Source organism: Ovis aries, chromosome 5 (genome assembly GCF_016772045.2).
Source record: "Ovis aries strain OAR_USU_Benz2616 breed Rambouillet chromosome 5, ARS-UI_Ramb_v3.0, whole genome shotgun sequence".
In the NCBI taxonomy this organism is placed as follows: Eukaryota; Metazoa; Chordata; class Mammalia; order Artiodactyla; family Bovidae; genus Ovis; species Ovis aries.
Window position 1 is genome coordinate 51,810,782 of NC_056058.1, and position 25,211 is coordinate 51,835,992.

At 42.1% G+C, this 25,211-nt stretch overlaps 1 protein-coding gene across 4 annotated transcripts in view; it reads left to right on the forward strand.

Annotated features, from left to right (window-relative positions):
• ARHGAP26 (Rho GTPase activating protein 26) overlaps positions 1 to 25,211 on the forward strand; it is a 482,086-nt gene that overhangs the window by 349,675 nt on the left and 107,200 nt on the right. For all 4 annotated transcript variants that reach the window (XM_004008912.6, XM_012178663.5, XM_004008913.6 and 1 more), the window contains exon 18: positions 21,998 to 22,157. In XM_004008912.6, the coding sequence (XP_004008961.1) occupies positions 21,998 to 22,157 (160 nt within the window). The remainder of the gene's footprint in view (positions 1 to 21,997; positions 22,158 to 25,211) is intronic.

The following is a 25,211-nucleotide window of genomic DNA, read 5'->3' on the forward strand; positions in this document are numbered from 1 at the left end:
GAAATTATTTGCCTCTCTATTAGACAAAAATCTATGCAAACTTACCCATTTTAACACAAGTTGAAATCTATCTTCCCAGAGACTGAATCCTCATCAGTAGTAAGTACAAAGTCAAGCAAAAGTTACTGTTCCCTAGAAAATTAATTAATAAGAGCCTGCTGACACTGTAACTGTCCTAGGATGGTAGGGATAGGCATTGGGAAGTTAGAGGAATGTCAGGTAATCAGTGCCAGTTACCTTGGATTTTAAAATCTTGTGTGGATGGAGATGAGACCTGGGGGCTGCTTGAGGATAGGAGGAGTTAAAACTGAGACTCCTTCCTGCCTTAATCTGGGATCCTGGACAGCCTCACTCTCATCAAAAATGTGCCTTGGATTTTATTTTTAATCTACTTTGTAGCACAAGAGTACAGTAGGGAATTTACTTTACTATGTCAGCCTGGGATCTGTAAGGAAATTTATGACCTCATTCAAGTTTATTTTACCAACATCACTCAGTGATACTTCTTGAGTATGTACTTGTTCTGAAGTACTTAGTATTTCCATAAATAAAGCTCCTCTACAGATAAGTTCAGAATCATAAACACACAGGAAAATAATCTGTTATCAACTAGAGTCAGTGGGAGTAATGTACAGGAGTATCAGAATTTTAAAAATGCAAATAATAAAACAGTAACAGAAAAATCTCACAGAGACTGTAAAATAAATATGATTAAAAACATAAAGAAAGCAAAGTGGTTGTCTGAGGAAGCCTTACAAATATCTGAGAAAAGAAGATAAGTGTAAGGCAAAGGAGAAAGGGAAAGAAGATATACCCAGTTGAATGTACCATTCCAAAGAATAGCAAGGAGAGATAAGAAAGTCTTAAGTGAACAGTGCAAAGAAATAGAGGAAAACAATAGAATGTGAAAGACTAGAGATCTCTAAAAGAAAATTGGAGATACCAAGGGAACATTTGATGCAAAGATGGACATAATAGCAGAATTATGCACAATAGCAGAAACAGCAAGGGATTAAGAAGAGGTGGCAAGAATTCAGAGAAGAACTAGACAAAAAAGGTCTTAATGATGGTGTGGTCACTCACCTAGAGCCATCCATCCTGGCATCTGAAGTGAAGTGGGCCTTAGGAATCATTACTGCAAGCAGCTAGTGGAGGTGTTTGAATTTCAGCTAAGCTATTTCAAATCCTAAAAGATGATGCTGTGAAAGTGCTGCACTCAATATGCCAGCAAATTTGGAAAACTCAGCAATGCCCACAGGACTGGAAAAGGTCTGTTTTTATTCCAATCCCAAAGAAGGACAATGCCAAAGAATGTTCAAACTACCGTACAATTGCACTTGTTTCTCATGCTTGCAAGATAATGCTCAAAATCCTTCAAGCTAGGCTTCAGTAATATTTGAACCAAGAACTTCCAGATGTACAGGCTGGATTTAGAAAAGGCAGAGAAACCAGAGATCAAATTGCCAATATCTGTTGGATCATAGAAAAAGTAAGGGAATTCCAGAAAATCATCTACTTCTGCTTCATTGACTATGCTAAAACCTTTGACTGTGTGGATCATGACAAACTGTGAAAACTTTTGGAAGAGATGGAAATGCCAGACCACCTTACCTGTCTCCTGAGCAACGTATGCAGGTCAAGAAGCAACAGTAAGAACCAGACATGGAACTACAGACTGGTTCCAAATTTGGAAAGGAGTGCATCAAGCCTATATATTGTCACTCTGCTTATTTACCTTCTATGCAGAGTACATCATGCAAAATCACAAACTGGAATCAAGATTGCTGGGAGAAATATCAGCAACCTTAGATAGGCAGATGACACACTCTCATGACAGAAAGCAAAGAGGAACTGAAGAGTTTCTTGATGAAGGTGAAAGAGTAGAGTAAAAAAGCTGGCTTAAAACTCAGCATTCAAAAAACGAAGACCATGACATCCAGTCCCATCACTTCGTGGCAAATAGGAGGGGAAAAAGTGGAAACAGTTCCAAATTTTATTATCTTGGGCTCCAAAATCACTGCAGACGGTGACTGCAGCCATAAAATTAAAAGGTGCTTACTCCTTAGAAGGAAAGCTATGACAAACCTAGATGGCGTATTTAAAAGCAAAGACATCGCTTTGCTGACAAAGATTCATATAGTCAAAGCTGTGGTTTTTTCAGTAGTCACGTACAGATGTGACAGTTGAACCATAAAGAAAGCAGATGAATGGATAAGAAAGCTGCGGTACATATACACAACGGAGTATTACTCAGCCATTTAGAAGAATACATTTGAATCAGTTCTAATGAGGTGGATGAAACTGGAGCCGATTATACAGAGTGAAGTAAGCCAGAAAGAAAAACACCAATACAGTATACTAACACATATATATGGAATTTAGAAAGATGGTAATGATAACCCTGTATGCTGCTGCTGCTGCTGCTGCTGCTGCGTCGCTTCAGTCGTGTCCGACTCTGTGTGACCCCATAGACGGCAGCCCACCAGGCTCCCTTGTCCCTGGGATTCTCCAGGCAAGAATACTGGAGTGGGATAACCCTGTATGCGAGACAGCAAAAGAGACACAGATGTATAGAACAGTCTTTTGGACTCTGTGGGAGAGGGAGAGGGTGGGATGATTTGGGAGAATGGCATTGAAACGTATAATATCATATAAGAAACGAATCGCCAGTCTAGGTTTGATACAGGATACAGGATGTTTGGGGCTGGTACACTGGGATGACCCAGAGGGATGGTATGGGGAGGGAGGTGGGAGGGGGGTTCAGGATGGGGAACATGTGTACACCTGTGGCGGATTCATGTTGATGTATGGCAAAACCAATACAATATTGTAATTAGCCTCCAATTAAAATAAATTAAATTTAAAAAAATTTTAATAAAATAAATTACTACAGAAAAGAAAAACGAAAACTGAATGCTGAAGAATTGATGCCTTTGAACTGTGGTGTTGGAGAAGACTCTTGACTTTTGGACAGCAAGGAGATCAAACCAGTCACTCCTTAAGGAAATCAACTCTGAATAGTCATTGAAAGGACTGATGCTGAAGCTGAAGCTCCACTACTTTGGTCCCCTGATGTGAAGAGCCAACTCTTTGGAAAAGACCCTGATGCTGGGAAAGATTGAGGGAAGGAAGAAAAGGGAGTGACAGGATGAGATGGTTGGATGGCATCACCAACTCAGTGGACGTGAGTTTGAGCAAATTCTGGGAGATAGTGAAGGACAGGGAAGCCTGGTGTGCTGCAGTCCGTGGGGTCGCAAAGAGTTGGACATGACTTAGCAACTGAACAACAACCAAAAACATAAAGAAAGGACTAAACCCAAAAGGATAGGCTGCATTGGAAGAATCAATAGAACTTACAGAAATTTTAAAAATCATTAAAAATAAAAACTCCAAATAAATACCAAATTAAACAAAGCTCAGGAGAGAGTTAATGAACTGGAATATGTATTTTAGAAGATTGCTAGACTGCAGTTCAGAGAGATGATGAAACAAAATATTTGAAGAGACATGGAAGGCAGAATGAAAATACGTCTCTAAGATGTGCTAGAAGGTGAGACTAAAGAGAATAGGATGAGGTAATATTTGATGAGTTTAGGGCTGAGAATTTTCTTAAATTGAGAGAGATGAAGCATCAGATTCAGTAATCACACATCCAACGGATAGAATAAAACTACGTCCACACAAATAGATATCTTAGTGAAGCTGCAGAACACTCTAGAAATAAAGAGAGAATCTGTAATGATCTCTTCAATATAAAGGGATCTTATAAAGAAAAGGCCACACAGCCATGGCCCACATGGCATTAGAAAGTAGTGAATGAACTTTCTGTCTCTAGCCTTGTGCTTGGCAATATAAGTCCTGGTACAGCATGAGCAAGTTCAGTGACGCCGACTTTCTTCTCCTTGAACTTCTCTGTTGTTAAAGTGCTTTTTAGACTGATAACCATTAGGCATGGCATTTTATAGCTGGACATTATTTGTTCTACTTATTATCACCTCTAATTTTAGGCTTAATCACCTCCAGTGGTCTGAGTGTGGAGGGTTAGTATTCTTTCTCCTGTCTTTAGATATTCCAGGCACAGAACTAGAGTAGTTACTGCTTGACAGTTGCCTTAGGGACTTCTCTGGCTTTATGAGCAGGAGAAGAAACCTCAACATCTTTGGTGCGGTCTGGACTTAACCAAGTTTCTCCTTTGCTGCTGCTTTCTCCTTGTGGATCAATACATCTCTCTCCATTTTCTGGACTTAAATAGAGGTCTGAAGCTTTTCCTTACTTGGGAAGCATCCCTGGGAGGGAATCACATGCCAGGTCAGCTCCCTCATGGACAATAACCTCAGAGTTAGGAGAGAATGGGAATGAGTGCTGGCAGGAGGGATGCCTTTTTAGAGGTAAGGACAGTACAGAAAGTTGCTCCACTCATGGTACAACTGTCCTTATTGCTTTCTCATTATTTTTTTCATTCTGCATTCCATGGTGGGTACCAGTAAGTCCCGTAGTACAGGGTTGTGACTGATGTATCACCTTGGATTTCTCTCCAGGGGTCTAGTCCTTAAATGTGTCTTTGGTTGGGCTTCTAGACAGCTCTCACTCCTTCTTTTGGTTTCTGTTAACAAAGGGGGATTGTTTTCTCAGCCCTCTGGGGGGACTCTTTCTCATCAGCCATTACCATTACTGACTTTTCTTACTCTCTTTTCCTCAGCAAACAACCAGACAGTGCTTTGGTGTCTGTCAGATCTAATGATCTTCAGAGAATGTCTTTCTTTAATTACTTTTCATTCTTTCTTTTTCCCCTCTACCTAACCCAAACACATATACACTGTTCCTTTGAACAGTTATTTTGTACCTTCCCTCTTTGTGGAAACTGGATTATTAATTTTTTGTTACTGCTGTAATTGAAATGCCCACATTTCAATTTCTGCTGTGAGCACTACTCAAATTTAACTGGACAAGACAGAGAGAGAAACAGGAGGTGAGGTGAAACATAAAAGCTTTTTATTTTCATAATGGCTTGGAGCATGCCCTCCCTGAGAGTGGGGAAAGCAGGTACCATGGCAACAGGTTCTAGTCTCTGGGAGGGCTTCAGTGGCATTGGTAGTACAGGAGTCTGGAGGGTGGGGAGCAGAAATCAGGAGCAGCAGTAGCCTTTGCAACAGGAGCTTAGGGTTGCAGGCTCACTTCTAGTGATTACTGCCATGTTTCATAATTGAGTGTGTCTGTTATATATACATGGCCAGGTTGTTCATGGAGCTGGAAGACAGCGGAGGCAAGGGCATGGACCTTTAAGCCTCTCTCTGTCCTGTCTAGTAGGTGCATGGGTGGGGGCACTCCTGTGCTCTTGGCACACGCCAGATCCCTTCCAAACTGTCATCCACTCTCTCCCCCGACCACCTTCCTGCATCTCAGGCTCAGGGCTCCTGCCTAGTGAAGTCTAATCTGCTTGATCAGGAATTACCAGAGTGTGGATCTTTCCTGTCAGGGCCTTATAGAAATGCCACCCAGCTGTTCAAAGAGGTTTCCTTCACCAAAGACCTCTGTGTTGAATCCCAAACATGCAAAAGCCGTGTGGGTTTTGTTTTTTTTTTTCCAACTCTTCCCTAGAATAAGTTCTTATCATAGGATTTATTTTTCTCTCCCAACTCAAAATGCTGACCCTCATAAAATGTGCACAACCATGCTTAGTTCTGCTAATAGCTGACTTCCTATTGGATCTTAAGCTGAAAGATCTGAAACATCAGATTCAGTAGTCACAGCAAATTCCAAAAGGAGAAATAAAACTAACTCCACACAAATGCATGTCCTAGAGAAGCTGTAGAATGCTCTAGATGGAAAGAAAAATCTATAAAGAAGAACCTTTGTATGATAAATAAGAGCTCAACAGCCATGCTGCTGCTGCTGCTAAGTCGCTTCAGTCGTGTCCGACTCTGTGTGACCCCACAGCCCACAGTTAGAGGTCTATTTTCAGGACTTTGTGCCCTGGTTACACTCCATGCCGTTTTTATCACCCACCCAGGGTCCATGGAGACAGGCTGTCTCCATACACAGCTCACAGGATACCAGAGCAGAAAGGCTGGTTTCATTCCAAGACTTGCTTCAGTATAACACAGTCTCTGCATGTACCCATCAATCCTGCCTCCTTGAGGCTTCTGTTTAAATGTGTTCTCTGCGTCCTTCTTCTCCTCATCCCGCTTGGCACAGCACCAGATAGTCTTCAGAACCCTTTTCACCTCTCTTTATTGCTCTGTCCTTACAACCTCCCTGTGAAGTAGATTAGAGGGGGGCGGTGGTCCTTTTTTGGCCTCTTTGGCAGCCGCATCATTTATATGCTGCCTCCCAAGTGCCCTGGTACCCATTGGCATGGGTGCAATATATTGAAACCAGCAGTGCTGATATTCTGAAGCTTGAGTTCCTTCAGCTCCCTTGACCACCAGCCTGAGAATAGCCCACAAATATTAAGTGCTTGTCCTGCCAGGTACTGGGCATACATTGATGAATAAGGCTTACCTTGATGAACTAGGCACACACCAATGAACACTTCCCTCCTGTAGACCCAGTTGTTCTGCACCAAATCCTGGGCCAGGGAAATTCTCCCTTTCCTGGCTTCATAGAGAGGAATTTGATGTTTTTTTTTTTCCTTGCCCATTAAATTGCATGAACAATAGATGAATTATAATTACAAAAATGCTTTAATAGATGTAGAATTGTGTTTATTTTTTAAAGTATAGTAAGATGCCATTTTTGCCTGGTATATCTTATTATTTTACGTGAGACTTTTGGTCTGCTCTGTAGAAGACTAATTGTTTTATTTGGACCCTCAGCAAAGTTGTTGAGTCAGTAAACAGTTGGAAAGAAGTCAATACTGTTAACTAATCAAAGAAATACAACTTAAAATGAGATAGGTACAATATCATTTACTACTTATTAAAAATTTCAGAGTAGTATTGCGTTAGGGCTCAGAGAGCTAAAACATTCTAGGTGGGGGTGTGAATGGATAGAAGTCTCCTAGATGACAGTTTGCTAGTATATATTAAAAGTATTTATATGCTTTAATCCAGAAATGCCACTTCTGTGAATTTATTCTAGAGAAAGAAAGATGTGCCAGTATTGAAAACAATTGGATTATCCAATAAAAGAGGATTTCTTAAATAAATTTTGGAATATCCATACAGTGAGTGGGTGAGTGAAGTCGCTCAGTCGTGTCCGACTCTTTGCGACCCCATGGACTGTAGCCTACCAGGCTCCTCCATTCATGGAATTTCCCAGGCAGGAGTACTGGAGTGGGTTGCCATTTCCTTCTCTAGGAGATCTTCCCGACCTAGGGATTAAACCCGGGTCTCGCGCATTATAGGCAGACGCTTTACCGTCTGCGCCACCAGGAAAGTCCAGATCCATACAGTAGAATACTATAAACCTTAAATATGTAAAATAGGACAGTGAATGATATGTGAAAAATTCATAGTAGAGCAATAGAAACAGGTTATAAAACTGTGTACATACAGTATGATTCTGGCTTGTATTAAGATACATTAAGATACATGTCTGAATCCATGTATGTATGTGTGCCTGGGAAAAGCATAGGGCATAACAGGTCAATCTTAAAAAATTGGGTAAAACTTAGTTATTTCTAATCAGTGGAATTATGAGTGATTTTTATTTTCTTTGTGTTTTACTGCCTTTTTCATTGTACCACAATGGATGCTTTTCACTTATAATACCAAAAAAAAAAAAAACCCAACCCCAAAAACAGGCAGGGGAGGGAGTTAAGTCTTAGTTTTTTTCTCCCTGACGACAACACCAAGAGAAAGAGTAAAGGATAACTATTTTTAAATGGCCACTACACCTGCAAGACATCTAATGACATTTACTGATTCTGTGTTAAGGGAGATAGAAACATTTTATTTTGTAAATTTCACACTGCATCTGTGCTGAGGGTCGGGGAGTCATATGTGGGGATGTGCATGTTTAAGGGAGTGTACATCCAGGTAGGGTTGTGTATGCATACACGTGGGTATATGCACACACGTGCGTGTGTGTGTGCCTTTGTGTGTATGTAGTCAGATGTCATAACCTTGCAGGACCACCATCCTTGCAGGAGGCTCTGAGGTCTGTATAGCCGAAGATACTGCCTGTGCTGAGCTGACCGCTGTGGTCCACACCCTGACTCATTGGCTCACTCATTTGATGCCCAAGGTGCCCCTACAGGCATCCTGCCTTCAGTGGGTCAGGAGGCTAAAGAACTTACAGTTGCACTGAGGCTTCAGGAGACAGTCACATCTAGAACTGTGCTCTGACTTCTTGAAGCCTCTTGCTATTTGTTTTTTTTTAATCACCAATACCAATTCATAGAGAAGACTTGTTTTAGGGAGTTCAAGTGATTTTTTATATGTATTTTTTACTTTAATTTAGTGAACGCGCTCCTACCTTCTGTGGAATCCTACCTTCCACAGAGTAGCAGGACACCCTGAACCTTGCTACTTCCCCCCACTCAAGTTTTCCACACATATTTGATCTTTCTAATGGGTTTCTCCTTTGTTTATTTCCTGCCCCTGTTTAATGATTACTTAGCTTTTTACGTAGCCCAGCCGCATGCTGGCACCTGTCACCAGGATTTTCTCCTTCCATGTGATTTTCTCCTTCCATGTAAATTTCTGGGAGGTGGCCTTCTGTTTGCAAGAGTGAGCAGTAGATCTGCTAGTGACATGTTTTCAGGAAGAGCCGCTTCCGAACTGGGTTGGGGCCACAGAGGTGGATGGGGTGGGGTGAGCTGCCAAAGCTGCAGGGCGTTCCCATCATTGTGTGGGAAACCATAGGATTGGCAAAGATCCCAGGGCTTCCACTTGGGTTAAACAGCTGTTGACAAAGACTTCGGAATTCCTGCAGAAGAGGAACCAGACTCCTTTAGCATGTAACTTTTAAAGAGGTCTCAGGCAGGCTCTGATGTTTGTGGTTGAAGTTAGTTCTTACTTGCCTGTGTGTTTATACATGTGCTTTGTAGTCTCCTCATCTGTAGACTTATAGACTGCACTCTGATGAACAGGCTCAGCTCACCCATCTTCCCTTTAGGGAGGCCTTCCCTAGTCTACTTAGATTGGTGCTCCTCACTGTTTTTTGTCACATGCTCCTATTCCATATCTTCTTGTCACTTTCACAGTCAGATATTCTTACTAATGTACTATGTACTGTCTTTCCAGTTGGAATAGAATGCCAGTATGTCGGAAACGGGGATCTTGCCATTCTGGCTCCCTGCCTTAGTGCTTAGAAGGAGTTGTGGGCTGTACTAGTTGTTGAATCACACGTCGTTAGGTATAAGAGGCTGCAGGAGTCCAGGGGAGCTGGAGCTGAGGGTGAGAGCAGAACCACGTGACCTGAGGTTAGACAGATCGGCAGGGTCAAACCACATGGGCCACGGTGAGGGGTTTGGTTTTACCTGAGTACCCGATCTTCATTACGTTGATTCATCTTTGCGGGATTACACACATCCAGATTGGTCTGCTAAAGTTGTTTCTTGATGGCATTTCTCCTGGGGCTTGGGTGCCACTGTTTCCTCAGAGTGTTTGTTTAGCCTGTGCCACAGTCTCTTCTCGTCCCCACTGCCAGCAGCTTGGCGTTCTTCACCCACCTTTTCCAACAGGCTGGGCAGAACAGGATGACAAGAGCTAAGGTGTTAGGCTTTGATGCTTGCACAATTGGAAGCATTCCAGAAGCTTGTCACTAAACGCCTTGACTTCCCCATCAAAAAGTACTGGATTTGGGCTTTGTGAATGACACTCACCAAGAGCCTGAAGGGTGGGGGATTGGGGCCCAGATCTCAACTGCACTGTTTGAGTCATTTGTGTCTCTTTTCCCAGGCTTATTTGCTGTTCTCTGCCTAATGATATTGTTAGTTTTCACACATTGGATCTGTAATTCCTGTTTGTCGACACTGTACTTTGTTTTATAATTTGCTTCCAGAGTAGCAGAATTCAGTTTGGTGCTGCCTGTGAGGATGAACCAGGTTTTGCCTGGCATGTGAAGTAAGAACTCTCCTGGCATAATTCCCTGGTGAATCTATTTTTGTGATTGAGGCAATAAATGTAACAGAAGTATTTGTGTATTCACTCGTATTCTAACATGTACCGCTATATATAAACACATTTCATATGTATAGATAAATAAGATGAGCTGCTATTTCACTTCAGCTTGGACTACATTGACATTTTAGGAGATAACAGTTTAGGTGTAGCAAGGAGCTAGATGGTGGTGTAGAGTTTCAGGAATGGGAGATGTATTAAGATGTATTAATGGAGATGTATTAAGATGTAATTCACTCAGATTTTTTTCTAATTTTTATGAGTTGTGAAATATATGTTGTTGAATTTTTTTTAAAGAATTGTATTCTTTAGCATCAGAAATGTAAACATATATAAAAATGTTGGTGTTCTGCTCATGTGATTCTTCATGGATGTTAGAGATCTAGGGTTTCATTTTTCATTGATCATAATAACTGATCTCCAGAACTTTTCCAGGGGGTGTCAGCTCTTGTGTATGAAGAGGCATGAATTTTTCAGGACACCTTGAAATAATAATTTTCTCTGTTAATTGCCTATCCACATGTAGTTCATAAGTTTGTTGATAGCCCATGTAGGTTTATAAATTTCAGTCATTTTGGTACGTTGGCCCAGTGTACCAGTAATCCAGCTTTTCCAACCTAAGTCTCATTTGTTTCAGGTTCATGGCAAGGAATGTAATTTTATGTCTGTATCCTTTCTGAGGTGAAAGTACACTCCTTTTCAAAGCTATGCCATTCAGATGGGCTATTTCCTTTGTTTAAAAAATCTTCATGAAAAGAAATAGATTACCCAGTGCATAAGTGTGTGTCCATGTTTATGTGTATGCATACTTGTCTCTCTCTCTCTCGCTTGCTCTCAATTTGTCAGTTTCTCTCTCGGTAGCATTGCCTATACTCCCATCAGCGGGTTTGGAATCTTGATTGTACCTCATGAAAGGATTATGGTCAGTTTATAGATGCAGCAACAAACTAAAGTGAAAACCTTTGACTGTTCAGTCTTGGAGCTGTTGTTCTTATTGGAGCTAAGCCACATGGAAAAGGGCCAATCCCTTAACCTTTGATGTAGTTCCTTTTATCCCTGACTTTTCATCTGTAAAATAGATCTAGTCATACAGATCTGTTATTTTAATTAATTAAAGGTTGTTAAGATGGTTCAGTTCAATGGGCTTTATAAATGTTTACATGCCTTGTTTAATGTTGGTGCTGTTTGTGGGTGACTATTAGCTAGGTAGCAGGTAACTAGCACCTAGAAGGCTGTTATGTATTCTAGGTTTCCCGCTTATTGGCTAAACATTCTGATCGTTCATGGATTTGCCTGTAGAGAAGTTGGCAAAAGACTTAGCGTAATCACTAAGGGGAAAAATGTGGAATAGCTTCAGAGACCGGCCATGTTAACAGACAGATACAAAGTACAGTGCTGACACATTTCAGTTAGTCAAATAAATATGAGAAGTAGCATATTCTGGTGTTCGCCTGTCTCGAACTCATCCTCTCACGGGGCTTCATTATGCTAGTTTGTGCAGCTCTTATATCTCATGGACTAGAGGCATTTAAGTCTTAGTAGTTGAGACCTTTCTGAGTCTACAGAGAAGCATAACTGATTATGTTATCCCTCTGGTCATAATTTTCTCCTGGATTACATTTAAAAAAAAAAAAAAGAATTTTCTCCTGGAGTATCATCTCGTTGAGTGGGGGATGGGGGAGAAGCTACAGTGGCTTGCAAAGTCCTCCAAGGTTTCCTGCCCCCAAATCCATGATCTGACTTCTCCTGATACCTTCTTCTTTGCTGGCTATGCGGCAGGGACACTGGCTTTCACCGGTGCTGCCAGCTGCCTGCATCTGCTCTCTGTTTCCTTGGAGCACTCTTCCCAGAGACCCAGATGACTTGCTTCCTTCCCTCCTTCAGGCTGCTAGCACATGCCTCCCTCCCAGTGGCTCCTTCCTTCACCACCATGCCTCAAACTGCAGACAGCCCCCCGGTGCTCTCTTTCCACTGTAGATTTTATTTGGTTATTGTCTGTTTGACCACAAAAGAATATACGCATTTAAAGCAGGGAATTTATGGGTTGGATCATCCATCTTCTTCATGGCCTTATCCCTAGCACTTAAAGCAGTCCCTTGTGCATGATAGGCAGTGTAAGGTCCTAAGGCAGTTTCTCCAGGGCCTGCCTTTTGGGACAGTGCTCACCTAATGGTGGCAGGTGAACCACTGAAGGAAACATCACCATCAGCAGAGACTGATCTGTTCACAGTGCTTGGTGGCATCAGGTTGGCACACACAGGAGCATCTAATATGCCTCCTCTGTGCTCTGGCATCTCTCTCCAGACTGGAGAACATAAGCCTCAAAATATGTCAGTCAGTGATAATGTGAAAGGACTTTAAAAACTGTAAAATGCTTTGAAAATGATAACAACACTGAACTTGAGAATGGATTATTATATAATTTGAAATAGTTAAGTAATTTTCCAGGAAGCAGGGTTCCCTGGGCCAGCTTCTCTGCAGGTCTTTCTGTATGACAGTGCTATGCTTCTTCATCTGGGCCTGTGGACTGAGTCCAAGAATACAGCTGCAGGCCAGAGGCTCATCTAGCCAGGGCCAGAGAGGGGAAGCCCACCCATTAACCCCTAGACTGAAGGGATATGCCTTCCATCTGCACAGAACTATTTGGATACCAAGTAGCTGAGACCATGCAGGGCAAGTAGAATGCAGGTTAGCCTATTGTTAGTCTCTAAATGACAGTGACTAATTAGGAAAAGTAGACAGCTTAGCAGAAAAAGTATAATTCTTGTTGTTAATGAAACTTGGCCTATTCTGGAGGGGGCCAGTAATTCCCATGACCCAGATTAGTTTTCTCCCAGAAGAGAAGCCTAGGGATTTTATACTGTTGATGGGCAGAGATGAACCTAATATTCTTGTTTGCTTTCAAAACATCCTTTTAAAAATAATCTGGTTCTCCTTTTACCCATGTTCTCTTTAAGGCTAGGCTATGTAGAAAAGAAGAGAGGCAAGTGAGATAAAAATGACAGACCATATACTGTATATATTATATCTCATACACACATATACACCCGCATTGCATTGTACCAGAGAGCATTTAGTAGCAGTAGCTCTGGACTGCAGACTGCCTGGCATCAAATTCCCACCGTATGACTTATTCAGTATGTGGTGGTATTGTTTAGTTGCTGAGTCGTGTCCTACTCTTTGTGACCCCATGGACTATAACCCATCAGGCTTCTCTGTCCGTGGGGTTTCCCAGGCAAGAATACTGGAGTGGGTTGCCATTTCCTTCTCCAGGGGATATTCCTGACCTAGGGATCACATCTATGTCTCCTGCACTGGAAGGTGGGTGCTTTACCACTGAGCCACCAGTATGTGGTAGCCCCCAGTATGTGACCTTAGACAAATTTCTGGATTTTCTGAGCCTTAGCTTCTTTATGTGGGGGCAGTAATGGAACTTACCTCATAGGGTTATTGTCAAGATAAAATGAGTTAATCAATGGAGTGCTTAATACTTGTCTCACAGTAAGTGCTTGGTCAGTGTCAGTAGCTGTTATTGTTGATGATAATCTTTTTTTTTTTTTATTTAAATCTTTAATTCTTACATGTGTTCCCAAACATGAACCCCCTCCCACCTCCCTCCCCATAACATCTCTGTGGGTCAAAATCTAAGGCAGGAAGGAAATAATGAAATTGCAGAAAGGGATAAGAAAAGGCAAAGTGAGATTTTTTTTTCCCCCACAGGAGACACTGTCCTAGAAGGTTTAAGTGTATTGAAAAGAGCCTGATATAACATTGTGAACTCATGCTGTATTTTATAGTGCATATTAGAGCAATCATGTAATAATGGTAATTATACCCTACGAGTATTTATGGCCTTCGTACCTTCCAGATTAGCACTGTGGCCAAGGAGAGCCACTGGTTTGTTACATGCTGTCAGTGTCGCAGTAAGCTGCTCTGACCACTCCCCTGACTGCTGTCCCCCCTTGGCAAAGGTAGCAAGACATTAGTAGATTACATGACAGCTTAAACCAGGCATTTAGGGAGTTGGTGATGGACAGGGAGGCCTGGCGTGCTGTGGTACATGAGGTTGCAAAGAGTCAGACATGGCTGAGCAACTGAATTGAATTTAATTGAATTAGTGCAGCTGAGCCTTGATAACCTCAAAGGAAGGTGACCTCCTAAAGCATGCATGTGTTCCTTTTTCCCCCAATGCCTAATACAGGCAAACTCTGTGCTAAGCCCTGGCGATGGAGCAATAAGGGAGGATAATGCCATCCCAGTTTTCTTGGAACTTCTAGTAAGTGGAGGAGACAGACAATGATAATTCCATGAATAATGACATAATTCACTAAGTGCTAGGAAGGAGAATTGCAGAATTAAGAGTTGTAATGAGGCATCTGACCTGGCTTGGGGTATCCAGGAGAGACTCTTTGGGAAAAGAGAGTGATGAGTCAGAAGGGAGCCAGATCAAGAGGAACTGCAGAGCTTCCCTGATCGGGGGATAGACATTAGAAAGGAAGGCACCCAGGCCTAACTAGAGTTGCAGCCCAGGGATCCATGAGCTAAGGGAGAGATGATGAAGGAAGGTCTAGATCAGGCAGGATCTTGAAGGCCAAGGGTTTTCAACTTGAAATTTAAAACAGAAACCTTTGGTGGATTTTAAATAGGTAGTGGAATTGGATTGGAGGAGACCAGAGTAGAAATAGAGTTGGTTGCACATAGGCTATATGCCAAAAGGTATAGTGACTTTTTAAAATTCACCCGAATCCCTTTTCCTTTTCTCTAAAGAATTTTCAGCACCAAATGGGCCTCTGTAATTGGGCATTAAAGTTGACGTACATTAAAAGTGTAAGTGAAAGTCAATCAGTTGTGTCCAATTCTTTGCAACCCCATAGACTATACAGTCCATGGAATTCTCTAGGCCAGAATACTGGAGTGGGTAGCCTTTCCCTTCTCCAGTGGATCTTCCTGACCCAGGAATCAAACCAGGGTCTCCTGCATTGCAGGCAGATTCTTTACCAACTGAGCTATCAGGGAAGCCCTGATGTGTATCATATTGGTCAATATTTACCATCTTAGCAGTGATGCTTACCCATCTGAAATATAGATTATACATTTCACTGAAAGTAGAGAAGACATTGTTGCTATTCACAGAACTTTTGGATGAAAGCAGAGCAGCCTGCAAGGATGCATGTACGGCCATAATTGTCTTGGGGGGTGGGGAGGGGCTGCTTTGGAAACCATCCATTTAGCCATTCCTCCTTTTTTCCTTTTAATTCATTATTCTCTCTCAAAGTGTTCACTCTTTCGATCTGACTCTGCCAGCCAACTACAAATGGAATGCTATCAGGTACGAGGGGCATTTTGCCACGTTCATGTTTTTGTGAAGCAAGAAGCCATTTTCACTGCAAGAAGGGAGTAGAAATGGTGTTCAGTCTGATACCACTGTCATAGGCTCTTCTCCTTTTTCTCTTTCTCTCTTGCTTTTTTCCCGCTTCTTCCAGTTTAGTAATTTGGGTGGTAAATCAAGGGAGAAGCTTTTATTTTTTTTCTCTGTTGTAACCATTGCTTTTTCTCCCACATGCTGCAGCCTCAATATATTCATTTGTGGTTGGATTTTCTGAGTGGGAAAAAGAAGAGTGTCTTTTAGCCTAGCTGAACTGACCCTTACTTGTGTGGGCGCAGCAGAGTGCTGAAGTGAAGATTATGGGCTCTGCAGCCACCTTGAGTTCCTTTCCTGGTTCTGTCCTTCATTAAAGTGTGACCTCAAGCAAATTACTTAACTTTTCAGTGCTTCAGTTTCCTCATCTGTAAAATGACAGTAATAGTGTTACCTACTTGTCTCAAGGCTTTCTCTTGAAGATTGCACTGTAAAAGTGTGCATCATAAACCCTTAGTGTTTCAAAGTTTCAAATCTGGCTTCTCACTGGATAGCCATTCCCAGAGAGATGTTAAATATGGTTGGTGAACATGACCCCAGTCAGTACATGGAAAAGTTTATTTTAAACTCTCATTCTGGTGCCAGCCATCGGTACAGCCCAGCAAAGCTGTATTTATGGCTCTGATGGGTTTCCTTGGCAGAGGCCTCCTGAGCACCATCCAGACTGTTCCCGTCTCACTAAGTTCAGGTGGTATCCAGGCATCATACACACACAGTCTGAATTAGTAGAAAACGCATGGCCAGTGGTGGTGGGGATTCCCCTCACCATTTCCCCACTCCGTACTAAAGATGAATTTTAAGCTGGTGGAAGGAACCACAGTGACAACCCTCGAAACTTAACTTGCCTTGGGTGACCACAAAAAATGTATAGTTCTAGCAACTTCATTTCTGGCTACTCCTTCTTGGCCCCAGGGCATGGAGCTTCTCTAACCCTGAGAGGATGGTAGAGAAATAAGTGATATTTACTGCAGCTTGAGTGCCCACTCACACAGTGACTTTCCTAATTGGTAACCTGAGGCCTTCCCAGTCCCTGCCTGTGTGCTGCAGGGGACTCACTTCAAGATCCAGATCCAGCTCACAGTCCTGAGATGCTCATGAGAAGGGAAGCAGTCAGTGTAGAAATGTTCCATGGATTGGTTGGGAACATAATCACTTAGAGGAGAGAGTTCTGTGTGGCCTCCTGTCAGACGGGTGTCTAGAGCTGGCCTTGCAGACAGGTGAGCTTTGGATGGTTAGGGGAGGACTTGCCAGGCAGGCCTAACCCTTGGAAGGCCTGAGTGTGGTGAGTTTTGCTATAGTTTCCAATGAGGCTCTGAACCTGTCATGCCCAGAGTTGCTTATAGGGAAATAATAGAAATTAAGTAACAATATATTTTGAATTTATTTGTAGATTTGAAGTATATCATAATTTTTTTTAAAGTAGCAATGAAAAGAACACAGAATAACCAGAAGAAAAAATTAGCCCTTGAAATACAGGTGGAAGACACAGGTTCCTTGCCCCAGGTAGAAGGAGGCCACTAGAGATTCCTGAATGTGACACCGGGTGACACCACCAACTTACAGTGTGACTTTAAATTGGCACTTTCTGCTGCTTCCACATTGTCATCACCACTGTCTTGACTGCCCCTGTGGACAATACCAGCTGTCATTTATTAAGCCATTGTTTCAATCCAAGAGGTCAATTCACCGAGTTTTACTTTATCGGCCTTAAAGAGTCGAGCGTGACTTAGTGACTGAACAGTGACAAACTTTATGAAGCAGATGTTGTTGCTCATGTTTTACAGGTGAAGAAAGGGGTTTAGAGAAGCCAGGCGACCTGCCTACTCTCATCCTGCTGGGACTCTCTGTCTGACTCCACCCCCTGTACTTTACTGTCTCCCTTAGCCTTTATTTCTCTGTATTTACAAATTGGACATGATATTTGTACTCTTTACCTATAGAAGGAAGCTTTTCAAACTGTAAGTCATGACACATTAGTGAGTTGTGAAATTGATTTAGTAGATAGGAAAATGAGTAGAATCAAAACTAACAGAAGTTATCACACTATTTCTGAGACTTGTGTTTCTGATATGCATGTGTGTATGTGTGTGTACCTCTCTCTGTGTGTATATATATGTATGTATGTGCTAGTGAAATGTTACATGGGGAAATCTATTTCCTACCATGGGTCCTTGTCAGAAGGTTTGAGAGCTACTGTTCTAGACATAGTATATGAAGTTCAAGCAAACATAAAAACGTGTTGCAGAGCTCTTTGTAAACTCTAAAACACCTTACAAGTCTAAGTTATCATTTCTTAACACTGGAAGCTGAAGCAAACAAACAAAGCAAGGCAGATGGTGTTGCTGTGCTGGAACCTCCACCCATCCGGTCCATCGCAGATAGTGCTGCTCTGCCAACGTATTGTGTCCTATGGAGCCAGGTTGCAGCTTGCCTACTCCATGACACAGCACTGCAGGCCTCCAGATGAAACCTGTTTGCAAACCTAGCAACAGGCTTAGGTATTGTTGGTACATCAGGACCAGTCTGTAGTTATAAAGTACTACTCAGCACTTCCAGAGCTCCGACTCTCGTTTAAACGCTAGAAAAACAGATGTGATCCTTAAGACAGCATGGGCGTCTCTGCATTTCTGGCCCCAAAATAGTTGGCTCCTATTTCTCTCCTCCTCATGCTCCCCCATCACCATCTTCATCTGGAAGTAATCTTCTGCCTCTCAAAAGATGTCAGACCAATCCAGAGCCCTCATCCATTTTCCCTGGCAGCAAATGTAGCAAGAGGCCCCTTTGCCATTGCCATGTTCCTTGGAATGTGCTCTTTCCTCATTAACCATAATTCCTGAGGGAACTACAGGGAACATGGGGTGTTGACCCCCACCAATTGCCCTGAAGTCACGTCCCTCAGGAGATAGATGCCCTGTTTCTCAGCCGTCATGGCAAACTCTTATGGGTCACAAAAGGAAGCAGGCCTTTCCCAGGTTAAAATCACATGTGGAGCTGTTTCTCTTCTGCCTGCAAAGGAAGTCTGTAGAACTGGCAGTAATGTAAGAAGGCTCACAGAGGAGTCCCTGTGGACCTAGGCAAGGCCTATCAAAGACTCCCGTGGTGGAGTGTGCAGTCATGCCCAAGAGACTTTTGTGTGTGGATTTTAAGTCAAGACTCAGTGTGACATTCTGGGCTGTGAGGAAGAGCTCAAGCACCTCAGTTACCAGCCCAGAAAGCAAGTTCTCCATATTTTATAGACCTCACTAATGAATGAGCCCCGTGGCCTCAACTAGACCAGGCTCCCCAGCACTCTGCCAGCCTGCCTCCCACACACAGGTAAATGCATCAAGCTGTAATGGATGGCTGGTGCCAGCAAGAGGCTGAGGTCTGTGCCTTTCTTTCTGGAATGCAAAGTGATCTCCAGCCATTAATAATTCATTCTTGAGTAATGAACATAGCTATACCAAGTTGTGAGCAGTAATAATCAAATGATAGATCAATTTGTTGCTTCAGTGTACCAGAAGATAATGGTAGTTAGTCGTAAAAGGTGCAGCCTGTTTCCCCAAAAGTTTATGAGTTACATCAGTGTGTTGTAAGTTCTAAAATAAAATGGATCATTAAAAAAGAAATGAATTATGTTAGGTAGCCTCAAGCTTATTTATATTCACAAATGCTTATTCACAGTTACCATACTTTTTTTCCAAATGCCTTTGGGTCACTGGGGTCTACAAATCAGAGTAACTGTTGCTCATTAATTAAATCTAAGCAGTGGAACACAGTTCTAGACTTTGAAAAGTTGAGATACATTCCCCCAAAATCATCAGTAATAGTTTGAGGTTTTCGAAGTAAGTAGCTAGGTTGTGAATAATTGTTTAATGTCTACTCAGAAACTCCCATCATCTTTTAACACCACAGAGAACATTTGTTGTGTTTCTCCTGAGCCAGGCACTGCTCTCAGCACTGGTGTTACCAACTAAAATAAAAACAGTCTCTATCCTAAGGCAACAGTTGAAACACTAATAACTTGTAATAAATCCAGGGCCAACACGCCTGCCTTCATCAAGTGGTGGAGGATTGGGAAGAGACTAGTCAGAGACTTTGGAAAGAAAGGGCACCATTGGAACTGTGCCTTGCAGATCAGCAGTTTGCCAAGCAAAGAAAGGAAGGGTAAGAGGACATTCCAGGGCGAGGACTGACAAAGGCAGATAGATATGAAAGTAGACAGAAGATGGGTAGTGAATGATTAATAGAATCATCATCACTGCATTTCCCACCTTATATCCATTTAATCTTCATAGCAACGTCATGAAGTAGATTAGAAATGAAACTCACCCTGTTTTTAAAAGATGAGGAATCCAAAGCTTAAACATTAAGTCCCTTTTCCCAGGACCAGATCTGGGAGGAGGCAGAAGGCTTAGAAGTGAGTTGGAAAAAGCTGTGCTAGGTTATAGGAGTTTGACATGAGAAACAATGGAGCCCATCAACGGTTTATAGTCACCATTATCAGGACATTCCAACCGTGGAAGCATTCCTGAACATACACTGTGTCACTGTGTTCTCTCCTAGCGACCAAGCGAGGCGTGAAGCCATTGTAGTTTTCAACAGAGGACTGACTTGAGTGGTGCTGAATTGGCAGACAGAAGCTGGTGGGGGCAGGCGGGACGCAGCTGAACCCAGAGAGTCTAGTCTGAGAGCCCTGTTAAGATGCAGTTGCTTTAGCCAGATGCCCTGTTGAGAAGTGTGATGGTGAAAGTGATCATTATCCAAACCCTATATTTTTATATTGGTCTACAATTTAAAAGTGCTTTCATATATAAATAGCTTGTTGATTCATATACACAAGGGACTTTTGTGACAAGAGGGTAAGTCTACTGACTTGGCTCATTTGGCAGGGGAAATATAAGAGCATGGAATTCACTTCCTGCACAAAGGAGCTGATGTTGAAAGTGGTGGTGTTACAAGCAACTTGTAAATATGCAGACATGGTGATTCTAACTGAGACTCAGAACCAAATCATTTCCCCTTCGCCAGGTAAAACCTTAACTATCTGCTTTAACACTTTCAGACTAGAAAACTGATACAGTTCTAGGTAGAATGGAAAACTAAGTAATATCCGGAAATTCAGCTAGATCTCAGGAAATGAAAATAGTCTTATGTAGACCAGAAATAGGACAAAGCATCAGTGGCAGATGCTACAGGTGTTGCTTAGCAATAAAAAAGCAAATTCCCTTCTTTATTGGGCTGTTCCACAGTCAGGCTTCACAGATGTAACCATTGCTTTCAGAGGAGGAGTTTTTTATGAAATTAGACTTTTAGCCCTAGAAAATGAAAGAAAAATACGTTTCTGGTGATAAAATCAGTTAATATAGTATTCAGTAAAGGCTCAGTTTTGAAACCAATACTTAAAGCAGTCAAATCTCTTTTTTCTCCTACAAAATAGAAGTATCCAAGAGAAACAGTGCAAACATTTATAGAATTGTATGAAAAAAAAAAAAAAAACCTCTGTATAAATAGCACTAAATGCTAGGGAGGTATGTCTGTGCAAACTGCTACCACTGCCCAATTTCTCTCTAGTTTCTAGTAATGAATAGTTTCCTTCTTCCAACAGGTGATTTAGGGAAGCCCCTAATATTTTCTTAACAATATTGAATGGCCTTAACTTCTAACTTAACTTGTTGTCAATAGATAACTTTGTATATTTTTATACGTGGGGCTAGCAAATGAACAATGAAGTTTTATGACTAGGTCATGGTGACCTGGGTGTGGATTTCAGATATATGTTTTGATTAGTTGATTATACAAAAATATGCATATGTGGTTAGAAGCTTACTCAGACCTGATATTCCTGGCCCTGCGTATTTCTTGGATTTTGAGTATAAGTGATAATATAAACAGCTATATATGTGGACGTGTTTTTATTTCTGTTCATGCCACGTGTCTGGCTTAATACAAGCCACGTGTCTGATGTGATGGGACTTAAATGCTTTGAGCCTAAAGTGCTGAATTTCCTGACAGATCTACTCATTTAAAAAAATTAGATCTATTTTGGGCTGTGTTTGCAAATGTATTAAAGCCGTCAGGAGTTTTTATATTTGCACTAGAGAAAATGCTAATGATCACAGTGGTTTAAGCAGCAGCCAAGGATAAAAGTTGTAACTAAGAGGGATTACCAGTTAACCTGGATTTGCAGAACAAGGATTCAAATGTGCAAAGGTTCATATTTTGGAAGGCAGGCCATTTTGGTTGGTTGGTTGGTTATTGGTTTCTTTTAGGCAAAATGGGAATTGTAAAGAGTGGCATATCATGAAATAGCAAAATAGCCTAACACTGGAGATTTCTGAAACTTTGGTAGATGAAACTATGAGTAAAAAAGTCTCTCTTTGGACTCCAGCAGCGAGGTCTGGCTTTGGGCTCCAGACTCCTAGGTCTGGCTCCTACCAGAGGAGGTGTCTGAAGATGAGATGGGTATAGGAAGTCAGTTGTCTGTCATTTTATTTCTCTCATTTGTGCCATTTCTTTTGCTTCCTCTCAGTGTTGCTAACAACCACAAGCAGAATTTGATGACAGTGGCAAACCTCGGCGTGGTGTTTGGACCCACCCTGCTGCGTCCTCAGGAAGAAACTGTAGCAGCCATAATGGATATCAAGTTTCAGAACATAGTCGTTGAGATCCTAATAGAAAATCATGAAAAGGTAATATATTGTTTGTCATTGCAAGTGGAGAATTTATGTGGGGAGAGCTGAGTTAGAACTGGCCTACAGGGTTGACTCAGGTTTGCGTTACTGGTGGCCCTTACGCTGTGGTGACACTGACGAAGTTGCTGATGGTGGTGGTGATAGTCATCTTGGGGTGGCAGCAGTGACTACGGTGGTTGTTGTGGTGGTGGTAGCAGTGGGCAACATAATGAGCATTTCTTTTGTAATAGGAACTGCGCTAAGCACTTTATGTATGTTGTCCTTTTAACCTCACAACTATCTGATGAAGGAGGTACTACTTCATGGCTTTTAGCCATTTTTTTACTTTTTCTTTCCTATGAATTTTTGAGTTTTTAAATATTAGGGATAGTAGACGATTTTCATGTGCATTGCAAATATTTTTCCTAATATAGTTTCCTTATAATTTTATAAATGCTGTATTGTTTTACACTGTGTATGTGGGTGGGTGCATGCTCAGTTTTTTTCCTTTAGGGCACTGAAGTTTCTAGTCTGTCTTAAGAGGGTTACCCTCACCCCTGCCTAATGATGTATGTCAGCACAGCTGCCCTTAAAAACTGGGCTTCGGGGACAGAAAGCAGCATGCACCCATCAGTCCCACCTCAGTTTCTGGTAGCAAATCCCTATGAATTTTCTCAGCATCTGCAAGGCCCCCTAGGGCACCATTTGACAGTCCAAGGTGCTGAGATATAATGAAATCCTAAATAAAAACTTTACCTAGAATGGTGAATTAATTGTGCTAGATTACCTGCCAAATGAATCTAGCATCTGACCACTAACCACCTGCACTGACAACACAATACCATAAGCCATCATCAGCTCTTGTCTGGGTTTATACAGGAACCTCCTAATTTGTTTCCTTCCCTCCACCATTGGCCTGTCTGTTCTGGTGTCAGCCACCAGAATGAGATGTTTTTAGTGTTAGATCACATCATATCAGTTGTCTGCTAAGAACTGTCCAGTGTCTTCACATTTCAGAGTGAAACTCAGAGCTCTTATAGGAGCCTGGAATGTCCTCCACGGCCTCTACTCTCCCCTCTGCTACTTGCCTCATGTCATCTCCTGCAGCCCTCTCCTCCAGCTCCTGCCTACAGCCACTTTGACCGCCTCACTGTTCCTTGCCCACGGCACACACTCACACCTCAAGGCCTCTGCGACTGCTGTTTGTGGTGCCTGGAACACTCTTCCTCCTTCAAGCCTGACTGAGGCCCACCCATATCTCTCTGTGTGAAACTGTAGACAGCCCCAACTCCAGCACTCCCCCTGCCCCTGAGGGTGCTTTCTCTCTCTCCGCAGCACTTAGCATTTTCTAGTATACTGTATATAATTTACTTGTAGATTACATCTGTTGCCTTTCTCACCTCTTCTAGAACATATGTATCATGAAAGCAGACAAATTTGGGCCATTTTGTTCCCATAGTTCTTCAGTATGTGCTTAGTACATGCATGTTGGGTGAATGGGTGGTAGCTGGCCTCCAGACTGGCTCCCGGTGACCCTTGTTTCCTGGTATTCAGCCCCTTGTATGTTCTCGTCCAACTGTGAATAAGGGATCAATACTGATCCCAGTGTGATCAGTAGGAATTGATAATGAGAAACTGTGACGGTAATGGACTTGACTTTGGAGACCAGTCCTGAGACCTGGTAGCATTTGCCATGGTCTGGATTTTCTCACTCTGGGGGAAGCAAGCCACATGTTGTGAGGATGATCACACAGGCCAGTGGAGAGAAAGTGAGGCTGCCTGCCAACAGCCAGACCAGCATGCCAGCCATGTGAGTCTGTTATTTTGAAAGTGACTCCTCCAGCCCTGGTCATGCTTTCATATGATGTGGCCCCAACCAACACCTTTAGTACAGCCTCATAAGAGACCACTGAGCTAAGCCTCTCCTGAATTCCTGACCCACTGAAAGTTGGAGAGATATTAAATATTTTAAGCCACTAAGTTGGGGGGAGGGGTAAGTTATTATGCAGCATTAGTAACTACTAAAGAACCTCTGAATATAGACTTTCATGGAGTAATTGAGGTATCCTGGAAAATTGTGTAGACAACATTGCTTTTTTCTTACATGGTTAATAAAAGGATCTGAGGTCAGATAATTTACTTGAAGAAATTATCTTCTCTCTGTCTCAACCTTTGGACTTTGTCCAGTCACTTCCTTCATATATAGTAAGTCAGGTATAGATGATTATGTTCTGTAGGATTAAAATGAACTTGTAAAAAGGAAATATAATTGAATAACATGTTTCTAAACAAGTTAATAGCATGATTTCTAAAAGCAAACCACTTGGATGTAAATTTATTACCTCTTGTCAGCTGTGTGACCATGAACAGATTACTCAACCTCTCTATGCTCATAAAAATACTTTCAGTACAGTGTGACTGCCGTGACAAATAACCCCCAAATCAGTGACTCAGGACAATAGTAATCTCTGTCTTCCTCACATACCGGTTCACTGTGGGTATTCTGTTGGCTGGATCCTACACAGTGATTCAGCAATCCAGGTTCCTTCTCTCCTGTAGTTCTGCCTTCTGCTCTGCAGATCTCTGCAATCAGCCGTTTGGTGAGGGAACCGAGAGGGCATGGTAGATTGTGTAAGATTATGTGGGCCAAACCCAGAGGATGCTTTCCTTATTCTCTTCCGCTTTCCATTGGCCAGAACTCAGTGATGTGGCCACTGCTCACTGCAAGGAAGACTGGGAAAGCCCCTAACCATGCAGAGGAAAGGGAAAGACGTTTGATGACCAATCAGCCAGTGGGCCACATCCCTTTAGTTGGTTTGTTATAGGGGTGAGATAAGGTGATTTATTAAAGGTCTTAGCCACGAATCTAACAAGAAGTGTCACTAACTGTAAACTATTCTTTTCAGCAGTCTGAACAGATTATCTGAAGATAGAGCATAAACACATCTATGAGTATCACATGTGCCCCCTTGCTCAAAATAATACTTTTTAAACATAATATTTTCTCAAATAAATAATATTAAATATTGAGACAGAGCTCTAAGGAGTAAGTACTTTGATTATGTTTCATGT